This window comes from Pungitius pungitius, chromosome 12 (genome assembly GCF_949316345.1).
Source record: "Pungitius pungitius chromosome 12, fPunPun2.1, whole genome shotgun sequence".
Lineage (NCBI taxonomy): Eukaryota > Metazoa > Chordata > Actinopteri > Perciformes > Gasterosteidae > Pungitius > Pungitius pungitius.
Window position 1 is genome coordinate 10,636,161 of NC_084911.1, and position 12,277 is coordinate 10,648,437.

The 12,277-nt window shown below is 44.0% G+C and overlaps 1 protein-coding gene across 5 annotated transcripts in view; it reads right to left on the reverse strand.

Annotated features, from left to right (window-relative positions):
* The window catches only part of LOC119221097 (voltage-dependent T-type calcium channel subunit alpha-1I-like), a 116,189-nt gene that overhangs the window by 48,258 nt on the left and 55,654 nt on the right, over positions 1-12,277 (reverse strand). For all 5 annotated transcript variants that reach the window (XM_062566325.1, XM_062566324.1, XM_062566323.1 and 2 more), the window contains exons 3-4: positions 5,754-5,865; positions 2,129-2,262 (exon numbers count right to left, since the gene is read on the reverse strand). In XM_062566325.1, the coding sequence (XP_062422309.1) occupies positions 2,129-2,262; positions 5,754-5,865 (246 nt within the window). The remainder of the gene's footprint in view (positions 1-2,128; positions 2,263-5,753; positions 5,866-12,277) is intronic.

Consider the following 12,277-nt stretch of genomic DNA (forward strand, 5'->3'; position numbering starts at 1 on the left):
TGCTAAAACGGAGATATTACAGTATATATAATAAAACGGACTGTGTGTGGGTTACGGAACAAAAGTACACCCGCCCCCTTTAGAGTGTTACCGGGCGCAAGCCAGGTCTGCATGGGGTCCGAAGTAGGAGATGACAAGGGGAAGATGCTTATCCGTGCATGGGAGAAAGGAAAGAAAAAAAGAGCGGGACGGAGGGAGGGAAGGAGCAGGAGGGTTGGAAGGCGAGGAGGTGCCCGTGGGTAACAGACACGGAGCTCACAGCAGACTGTCGGCTGTGATTCGGCCTGGCACGTTCGCCTGTGCCCTCTGCAATTACCCCAGACGCCGAGCTAGTGGGCGCTGCCAAGAGGAACGTGGAGACGAGGAGGCGTTCTCACACATCTCTATCAAACATGGGCATGCACGTACACTGGCTAAACCAACCAACCAAAGGGCATAGACTCACAGACTGTAAACTTAAACACACACACACACACACGTGCATGCGATGAGCATCCGCTGGGGATGAAGTGATTCAGCTCAAATGAAGATGAATTTCCCTGCACCTTTCCTGGTAAGTGTCTTGCTCAGCCTTGCTTTGTGTGCTATTATATCAGCCACTCTCCCTATCCATCTCTCTCTTACACACACACACACACACAAACACACTCGCTTTATTACAGATGTCTGAGCCTGTCATTACACTTTGTTCGGAGCAGGTGTTTGAGCAGGTGCGTTTGCGCTCGTTTTGTGCACACATATCCCCCCCCCCCATCGGGTGTGTCTGTGTGTCCAACCCAGTCTCCAAAAATAAAATATTGTGTTTTTCACAGCATGATTTTCTTTTCTCTAACGGGAAAAAAAGCAATGTAAATGAATGGGCCAAAAAAACGTAACATAGTAACGTTATTTTGGGGGAAAACGTAACACGACTACGTTTATTACGGTGGACCAACGTAGCCATTTCACGCTTTTTTTGGAGACTGGGTTGGTGTGTCCCGCGGTTTCATCCCCGGTGGGAAGGACACACTGTAAGAGCGAGCGGATCTTACGCAATAACTTACACAATGCATGACGACGGAATTGGATGTTCTTGTGGGCAGTTGTTATGGATCTTTCAGCAGTGGGTGTCTCTTCAAAAGCTCGCTTTAGAATTCTTAGTCTTCCATTTTTTTACACCTTCGTCCCGTCTGCCTTCAACCGTTTAAAGAAAGCAAATATTCCGCAAAACGCTGTAATTGGAACTTGAAATATTTCATTCCACGCCTGATGGGGACAACATTGCACCTCAGTGTCTGTGAAAGCTTTTACAATGATCTGTTTCAAGATAAAAGCAGTTTCCTCCATGAAGTGAAGGTCAATGGGGGCAAGAGAGCAAGGCCTTCGGCAGCTAAGCAGCTCATCGTCGGCCCACAGTTCCTTGACCAGTTACCTGGTACCAGCAAACTGTCTCTATTTTCCAACAGCAGAGGATGTTGATGACAGGGATTTCAACGGCGTACATTTTACAGTGTTTTTCGGCTGACTCAGGTATTCAGCCATTGAGAGGCTGCTCGAGGCTGCAGCTGCAGCCGAGGGGGAATTTGGCCGGCAGGTGATCCGGCCTCTGAGCTGTCAAGAGCAAACACCAACAGGTGGTGTCTTTGCTCAAATAGTTCTCCTACGCCAGCAGAAACTGAATCTTTTTGCATTGATGAATGTCAGTGCAGACAGCTCTGTTTTTTTCCTCTTCACTTGGTGAGAGTGAGGTCGGGAACCTTCTTCAGGATCCTGAAGATAAAGCAAACCAAGACCAGCTAGGCGACTTCTTAACGGTGTGTCTGTGAAGGAGGAGTGAGAGCCACTCACTCAAGCATCTCACTCACGTAAATGAAAGAGTTTCATTACTTAGTTTGGTGAGTTTTATTTGGTTTCAATCCTGTTTGAATCAAAACGGATTTGCAACAATTTAACAAGCTGTTTAATTAGGGCAACAGTCATTATACACAATTTATTTACGCACTTGTAACTCTAAATCATTCAGCTCAGATTGTAAATACAAGTAAACTCCACAAAGTTCAGTCCTAACTGCTGTTGTCCCCTACACAGCATGCCAGACATATTGTGAGAGAAATGTAGTTCATGTGAGCATTGTGGTATGGTTGCTTACCCGGACATGACGATGAAGAAGTCCAGCCTGTTCCAGGTGTCTCCCAGGTAACAGCGACGGCCGAAGATCCCAAGAGCCACCATCTTTATGACCATCTCCAGTGCAAAGAAGATGTAGATGAATGCATCAAAGGCCTACGAGCAGATAAAGATGGAAGAGATTGAGAAAAAGATCCATCCTGTACATTTCGCACGAATCATCTCTATCTGTGGTCGGAGCCCCCCTGTTGCCTATTTTGTCATTTCTGAAACCCCATTTTTAAAGCACTCCATTGTAGTTAACAGCAGACCTGCTGCTAGAAAAGAAGAAGAATCACACAAAATGAAAGGTTGAGAAACAAAATGGCACATGTGCACGCTTCTCACGCCTCAAGTGATTGCTTTGGGCCGACCCATCTATTCAAATCCCCCAAAATAACCCATGACCTCGTATTTTACGCAATTCCAGGGCACTTTGGTATTGGCCAGTTGCAGACTAATCCCAAAACCATACTTTAAAGATCAAAAACTATTTACTACATAAGAAAACGTCCAAGACACCCAGCCGACTTCATCTGTTTGCGCGTGCTCTCCAGTTAGTGTCTAGACTACTTGAGCACAGGCATAATGTCAGCGTGGCTTAAAGGAGCTAAACGTTTGGGCACACTAAAGTAACACCACGCAAAACACGTGATGCCCAATGGGAGCCCCCTCTCACCGCAAGACAAGAACCCAGAGAGATGGAAAGTAGATTAGATTAAAGCTTCAGAGACGACAAAGACAAAGAGTGAAGAGGCAGTGAGCGACGATTGGGAAAGAGACAGATGAGCTGACACTTGTATTTTCGGAAACAGAACTCTTTCCCAGTGCTTTGCCCCCGGCTGTGTGACTGTTTCGGCTTCCTTGTTACATATTCCTGCTACACACAACTCCAGCGGCTTCCTCTCCACACAGACACCTCCCGAGGTCTAGAAATACAGATGAGAAAGAGCAATGCACCTGCATGGTTGCATCAGCCGTTGGTCCTGATTTGAATTTTAGATGATAACAAGCCTTTGTGTTTGTGTTCTACCTGTAATCCATCTTCAAACAGATCCAAGACAAACACACACACACACACTCCGACGCCGTTGCTTGCTTTGCTGACGACGAAATAAACAAGTGGAAACAAATTCCAAGAATCTTCCTCCATTTTAATTTATCTTCAAACATGCACAGATAATCAGGAAAAAACAACTTTAAAGGAAACACAGCAATAATCAAATGAAATCCTGAGCTGATGAGCTGAAGTAAATCCATAGACAAACATCAAGCTGCTGGAAGCATACAGATTATAAACCATCACAAGCCCTTTCTGCTGGGCCATGGGGAGAAGAGCTTCTGCACTCAAACCAACCACAGCCAATACAACATGCTGCAATCAGGCAGTTAAATGACAGACTCAACCAGAACCCACACGGGTCCGTGCTGCTGCGGGGGTTGACTTGGACAACTGCAAGTTAAGAGATGGGCTCCTGTGAGCAGGACCCTTGTGTTTTAGCTGGCATCCTGCAATAGGAAAGACAGGAAGGTCAGTCTCACATGCTGTTTAAATGATGTTGTGCTAAATAATGCAGCCCTGCACGCTCCACGTGTAATCCGACGCTCAGCGCCGAGTGAACTGGGAATTGATTCATCATATTTCTTCGTCACTTCAGGTTTTATGGCGAGCTGCGCTGCGTGAGGAGGGTGGTGCTGTGACGGGCTCCTTCGTGATGTGAAATAGGTGCTGGTGTGGGAGCTACTTCATATGTTGCCGTTGTGCTCGGCGAGAGGAAAGGACGTAGTAACTAGGTCACAGGATTGAAATAATAAACGTGTGTCTTACCCCACTGGGTGAATGTCAAGTATCATTGAAAAGGCACAATGCAGACAATTATCATTTCACACTCGCTGACAGACAGGACGGGGGAAGGAACAGCTCGCTGTGCGGCATCGGATCGTCTTGAGCTCCATCAAAAAGGTTGATCGGGTTTCCTACTAGAGGGTATAATGAGTTCTTTACCATGCAAATTCATTTAAGGGAGAAAAACTATTTTGTGTGATAAAACTCTGTTCTCAATCCCTGTATGTGAACTTTGTTTCTTACCATCCAGATAGTCTCTGTTCTAAGAGATCATCGAGTGCTCCACGAGGCAGCGGGGAGAAATATTATCAATTTGCTAAACAAATTCCAAGTCATTTAAGACCATCACCAGCCGTGTTTATTCAGGAAGACAATGGTATCTTGATTTTTTACAACTTTCTTCTCCAAAGCAGTTATTATCATGTTAATCTCAATTATCAATCACAGCGCGTTGATGTAAGATCCGTCTGATTGAAGTCAAATTTGGGGAACACAAGCTAACCAGCAAAACCTGAGCTAACCAATTCACAACAACCTGTCATCCGGAAGTCTCATTCCCACGCTGGATGCAAGGAAAACCAGTGGAGACATGTTTCCTGGCATTACCGGTATTGACTTAAAGTGTTCCACATATATGTGGAACACACAGCTAAGCCCTCCTTCACTGATACTTTGATCCCCTCAAGTCCAGGGTCCTGCCTTGTTAGGAATCCCTACTGAACCCCAGTTCACAATTGTGGACACATCCGAAGGGAAATGCATCGTCTGTGGCCGATGCTTTGTTGAGGGGAGGATTTCAAAAAGGGGCCAAAAGAAGCATGTGAGGGCCACTCTAACAACCGTAGCTCTGTCAGCAGAATCCCTCCTGTTACCATTAGCAACCACCAGGACAGGACCCCTCACGCAACCTAAGGAGAAAATGTGCTTGTTAGAAAGACAAAGCATAGAGGGCGAGTGTGTAGAACGGGGGCTTTGGGAACTCAGGGAGGAGGGAAGAGGGTATGGGATGCAGAGGTGGAAGAGGAGGAGGGATGGTGAAGCAGGAAGATTTGAAATCTCTGAACAATGAGGAGCAAATCGGATGAGATTAAAAGTGAAACCACGGCAGCTCATCAAGTCAACACAGCAGCAGCACATGGGGCCGGAGTCTGTTTTTTTTTACTGTCAGTGGACATAAAACCATCCACTAATATAGCTGAGGCAAAATAAGGTCGTCCCCGTCAACATCTGCAATTGCCTTCCAAATTAACTTCAAAGAAAAGCAATTACGACTCTCGGGGAACACACTGAGTCCTCAGCCAGTTGGCAAATGACAGTAGTTGTAAACAACACACATCGGCCCAACCTCACGGTTTACCAGCACAAACTAAACAAAATGGTTGTAACTCAGCATAAGAAAGGCAACACTGTCATAGAACAGAACCCAACCTGCTACTTACTCATAAGCGATGAAAGCACCCGAAATCGTTGATCTGCAAATATTTGGTTCAATGGCTGTCCTCTTGAGGAGGTGCAGTGTTAACTCAGACACTATTTTAAAAACAATCTCAATTTCCAATTCCCTCTTCAGCGAGCAGGAGTAAATATAAAGCTTTTCAGGAGGGCAAACCCAGCAGCTCAGTGCACGTCGGTATCGCGGCCCGAGGACCACTAACAAGAAGAGCTCGTGTTCCTGCTCATCCATCGCTTTGTTCCATCTCTTCATCGCCGCGCTTACACGTTGCTCTCACACACACGTACACACACGGGAGGTCCACCTTACCTGCAGTATTTGGCAGCGGTCCGAGGTGCAGTCGATGTTCTCACAGGGCTGGTACATGCCCAGCGTCACACAGTTGAGCAGGATGACCATGATGCTTATCCTCTCGAACCACGTGGTAACAGGGCTGGGTTTAAGGAGCGTAGCAGCAGAGCAGAAATGCACATGCAGTGTATATTTCAATGGGGTGGATGAAGAGATGAGAATTCTGTCTGAAATATAATTTTGGTTGTGATACAGCTTAAGGAAAGAAATCTAATTATTGTTGCTGTTAGTCACCTTAAAGTTTAAAAAAACATTTTTTCTATTTAGTACTATTAAAAGATAATATGTTATGTTTTTATATGTCTCTTCCTTACTCGAGTCCTGGGTTGTCTCTTAACTTTCTTCACATCCTTCATGTCTAGTTGACTTGTCTCCTCTCTCCTTATCCCTTTAATAGCTGTCTGGATACACTCTAAGAGAGTTTTCTGCAGTGAGTGGGGTGCGTTCGCTTTAACGCTGAGTGGGTGGATGGTTGTCTCTGTGTGAACAGGATGCCACAGTCCTGACACCAGGATGATGTCCGAGCGGAGAACAAATGAACTTCAAAAGAATATATATATATATATATATATATATATACACAAATTCACATCACAAATATCAGGGCATAAAACTATGACTCAACAAACTATGGCCGCTAAAGGTCACAAAGCCGCCCCATCGCCAGTGAGCAATTCTTAAATTAAAATGAGAAGTATTTTTCTAGCAAATATATTTGAGTGAGTCAAAAAAAAAACGAGGAAAAAAAACCATGACACAAGTGTATATTATTTCTGCCAGAAGGCACAAGACACCTTTGTGATATTTAAATAAATATGTGGTGTAAGATACAGCTATGTAGGGTCAGATCCATTCAAAAGCCATTGAATGTGTTTAAAAATAGTTTTGCTCTTACAGAACGGTAGTGGAATGTGTCATTTTGTAACCACACGGAACCATCAGAGGGGGCTTCATTGGAAACTGTTTGGGAAAAAGGAAAGACTAAAAAAACATGGCAGGTGTTTGGATGAAAAATGTGACAATCAAACTCTTGCCTGAAGTGATTCTCGAAAAGAGAGAAAACCCTATTTTCCATTGAGAAAAGCCTTCAGTGTTCTTCTTTCTTTCATTGAAGACATAATCTCTCGTTCTGATATGACTGATACGTGAGCGGGACCAACACTAACCCTCTTTGGGAGGCGCCATCAGGACCATGACCTTATGACATCAGGAGAATCCAGCTGCAACTCAACTTCAATATGACACCCCTTAACTAAGCCCTTATACTTGCTAAGGAACTTCAGTGGGCGACCTCACATTCGACCAGGGACACCTTTTTAATTCAACTGAAAAAGAAACAAAGTGACTTGAAGCTCAAGGATTTCCTGAAGGAATCTTAAGTGCACTTTCAAAGTATCTTCAACACTCACTATTTGCTTTTATGCAAATGTCATGTGTATGCAGACATATTTGCTATTCACCACGTGCATTCTCCAATAATCTGCACGTCTCTTCCTCCTGCAAACGTCATTTTCTATTGTTTTCTCACCTTATCGTTCATTCACACGGGCAACACAAACACAAACGCTTTGGGACACGTTTTACCTCGACAGGAAATGGAAAATCAATCAGGCCCTGCGTGTGTGTGATTGTGCGTCTGTTTGTGTGTGTGTGTCTGTGTGTGTAAAAAACCCGCCCCGAGGTTCCGTGATTTCAAAACCAGGAGAACAGAGCCGAGGCATGTTGTGACCTCGCAGAGAGAGCTTTCTCTTCTCCGGCGCAACCGGCGACGGTCGGACCGTTCACCCTCTCACCCGTCGGAGCCCACAGCATCAGCAGCATCTGCTCGGACACGTCCAGTGACTCAGCGCCGGTTTGAGTTCGGTTTCTTTGTCACACCAAAACCCGTAACCTTTTTCCCTCTCCGGGGAAACGAAGCAGCAGGCGGCTGACTCACACACAGTCCCCCCCAGGCTGATTCCACAGCGTCAGCTGATGGCCGGTCACGTCACCGGCTAATCGTGTTGGGAGGCCGCTAAGTGAGTGTGACACCGTGGAAGCTTTTGAGGAGGGAGGAACGGGAGGCGTGCCGTTTTTGAGCTCGGGCATTCCATTTGATTTTTCTTTTAAAGCTATTGCCTGCGGGGGAGGGGGGGGGGGGGGTACTTTTAAAAACGTTCCAAGGAACCACCCGGGGAACACCATGGTGTGACTGAGGAGGTTCAGCTCGCATTTTTATGCCGCCATCTCTCCATTCCTCTTCATTCCTGCATGTCACATTTTCTTAAGATGTGGACAGGGCCTCATCCCTGTCTTCACTCTCCTCGCACATTGCATTCTTTCCCTCTTATTCTTCTTCTTGACGTCTCTACCTATTTTTATGCCTGTCCCTCTGCGTCAGGACCGATCTTGTCAGAGACTCGCCCTCCGCTCGCATTTCCTTTTTTTTCCCCCCATTTGGTGGTTTCCAAATTCAACAAGCCCTCGCTTTGTCTCCATGATAAATGATTCCAAGATCCTCACTTTGTTGTTGATGATTTTCTTTGGTCTTTATTGCCGTCCTTTGTGAAGCATTCAGGTAACAAAAAGGCAAAGCTAAGGAGGCCAAGTATGACCTTATTTTCCACACCTTCAGTAAGAAAACCACTTCAGAAAAACAAATTATTCTAATGATCAAAATGAAAAAATGGAAGGGCTGGATGCGTGTGTAAAACCAATTTATTACCCGAGTGAATTTCTTATTTATTTTGTGCCTGTGAAACTGTTTTATTCCCTGCTGTATGCAGAATTTAGAAATTTGACATTAGCAAGCTGAGGTTTATGAAAATGTGTTGTTATTTAACCTATTGGACTCCACCTGTCAGAACGCGGGTGCGAGGGCAAGGAGGGAGGACTCAGACGCAGAGTATTGGAAAAAATAAAAGGACTTTAATAGTCAAAAGCTCAAAATCAAAATCACTCCAACCAAAAAAAAGGACCGGAAGGAGACAAAAACCAAACAGACAAAAACAGGGACCTGGACTTGAAAACACGAACAGACTTACTTAACAAGAACGTCAACATGTAATGACGCCACACAAGACAAGAGACTCACAGTGCTTAAATACACAAGTGAGGTGCAGGTGATTGGACACAGGTGGAAACTATCAGGCACTGCAGACAATCACAGGGGAAGACAGGACAAGGCAGGAAGTGAAGTTACCCAGGAACACAAGAGACATGAAAACTACAAAATAAGACAAGAAGCAGACCCAAACCGTGACACCACCAACTGATATCTAATATGTTCTAGGTTTCATATGTGTCAGTCAAGTACTGTTAGTTATTTAATTCAGTTAATATAATTTATACAGCAGACAAAGACTCCAAAAGTTCTCCAAAAGGAAGCTATGAAAATAAATACACCCTAAAAATTAAGTATAAATTTTAAAATGAACCCAAGAGGAAGTGACGTGTTCAAACCTTTTGGTTTCAGTCAGTACTTGATTTAACGTCTCAGCAAAAAGTGTTGTACAATAATGTAGTCTACTAGAAGTAATAGACTCACCAAGGGAGCGTCTAACGCAAGACATGGTTCCAAGATGATGAAAGGCAAGTCTGTGAGATATTAGATAACTGCTTGTGGCATTTCAGATCAGCATCCAAAATCACAACCAACTTTCCGGCATGCTCACAAATTCCATCGACAAAATAAGAGTAAGATAAGAGTCAATCTCGTGCTGCAAAGCCTCCGGACCTTCTGAATCATCACTTGGTTCCTCCCATCTCAGCTTTGTTACACGTCTATTTTTTTCTTTTCGTTCATTAATGACTGCTCCACTCAGACTGAGCAATCAAAAAAACAAAACATCTTAACAAGTTGCCTGCATGACATATTATTCACAAAAATGGGAAGCCAAATTTTTAAGAAAATTTTAGTTATGCCCGAATGTTTGTTCGTACTTGTACTTGTGTGCTTATTGATAGCAGGATGACTAAGTAAGATATCTGTAAAATTCAATGAGCCTTTTTAACCGCATACTTATTGCCTACATGTGTGAACTTTTGTTTCGACGCTTAACTGTTGTACCGTGACCTTGCTTCTGTGTGTGTGTGTGTATGTCCCCTCTAAGATGAAGAAGTCCCCCCCCCCCTCCCCACCTCCATAACTCTGCTCCCATCCCTCTTTCTCTCCCACTTAATTTCCTAGTGTCGTGTGGTAAAACTGATCAATGGGTCCATCACAGGCTGGTTTTTCTCTCTGGCTGTGTGGCCTCATTTCTACCCAGTGCACAGGGTACTCTGTCCATCACAACTCTCCTTATGGGGTCGTAATAGTGGAGCCCTCACTGTCTTTGTGTTTTACTTAATCCTCTGAAATGAATTTGCTAACGTGCCACTGAGAACTAGAAAACAAGCACCCGTCACAAAAATTCTAACACGTGGAGATGAAATCCAGCGCTCTGATTGGTTGAGAGTGAGTCACGGGGGGCGGGGGGGGGCGTCATCATGAGTGATGTGAATGAATGTGATGGTGCGGGACCCAATGCCGTTTACATGCACGTACAGGGACTACTTTTCCTCTAGACTGATGAAATGTGGTACACAACGTTTGGTGGCTACAACTATTTTGTGCTGAAAGGCAGCTATTTACTTTATAATTTCACTGGTAACCGTGTTATAAAAGCAATAAGGTACTTGAGGCTGTACTTGGGTTCGAGGGTTGCCAAACTACACCCTCCAACTGTTACATTATTGGACGATAAATTACAGCCTCTCGTACCTTATTGCTTTAATAAACCACCATCTTGAAATCCTAAAGGATACGGCATTATATGTTTGGTGTTCATACGTTTAGCTCAGGAAATTGTACCACCTTTACCATAAATATTATAAACCATAAACCACAGATTTGCCTTTGAGCACCATGAAATATTGTAGGGTGTAAAGACCCTTTCTCTATAGGTTAAAAAGAAAAAAAGGGCTCTACGCCATAAATATAACACCACTGTTCATGTGATGATGTAATCACTACTTTGCACATGCACATCTGAACATCTGCACAGTAATGTTGCTAAATTACTCAGTACACAAGAGGTCGATGAAGGGAGAGACGGAATAGTGAATCTGCTGTGAATTTCACAAAGTCACGGTGACAGAAGCTGATTGAATTAAAAGGCGTTTTCTAAAAATGTAACGTCACAAAGACATGCTCGGCCTGGGTGAACCAGCTTGATTTGATATATTCCTGCGAGTTCAGTACAACAAGCCAGCAATTTCTGCCAGGGCGTGTTGATATAGTTTTTTTTTTTGCCAGAGCACATATGTTCTGGCCAATGAGTCATTAACAGCTTGTGACTCCAACTTCTCACTTAGCTTGATTTCTTTCCATTGACTCATTGCTGCCAACGGGTTGAATCAAATCAGGGCTTGCTGTTCTTGTTCTTCTTTTATAAAGTTATATATAAAGATTTTTATTAAGTTAGTCGTGCCCTCAAAACAAGATAAAAGAAAAGTGGTTAAATTCAATCTGCCTCACATTTTCTCATATAATTTAATTGTGTGACTTTCACACACAACGCCGTGGGAGAAGAGCATTCCTGCGAGATGAATGTAATCTTTGCGCTGCCGTCCTGCCAGTGAAGGTAAATGTCCACACAGTGGCATGTTAGCATCAGCAATATGGAGACACAGGTGTTTGGTTTGGTTTACTCTCATCAGGAATAATTCCACACTAGTTACAATGAAATTCTCAAAATCTGGTTTTTACCTGCTTAGGGTAAGTATGTACCTGTAGTTTAAAATGGTTAGATGACATGGTTAGATGACATAATAGATTATACTTTTGATTATCAATATTCAATTGAAAAAATCAGAAAAAGGCTCATATTGTGTTTGCATATCCATTTTTCTACTTATGTAGTGTACAGATATATAACTACATTATCAGTTATTTCTGCTATAGTCTTTTTCTAATCATACTGTATTTAGTCTTTGAGCACATGGGACTAAAGCTTTTTCCTTTAAATAAGATTCAATGAAATTGTCACATGATGTATTGCTCTCTCCCCGTGACTGTTACGTATCTGCAGCAGTCCCTCAGACACACATGCAGACGCACATACAGAGTGCGTGAGACGCACGGCCCCACAGCGACAACCACACAGACCTGGAGCACCTCTACAGACAAACCAAAGGCCCGTAACCAAGGCAACGGGAGCAGACCGGTTGCCTTCAACCACTGAGACAACACAAACTGTGTGTGTGTCAATAATCATTTTTGTGTGCCGTCTCTGTGCCTCTAAAACGCGCTGTAATTGTGCACGTGTTTGTAGCCGTGTGCTGCGCCTGCCTTTGCAGACGGAGGGTGATTACGATTTTTGAGAGGTGTGCGTCGCCGTGTGTCTTTCTCCTCATATCAGCTCAGCGCAGCAGGTGCCTTGCTCCAGCACGTTGCTGCCGCTAGTGAAGCAGTGAAGCAGACTGTATTGCAGACACCATGGGAAATATAAGCCAATACTTTT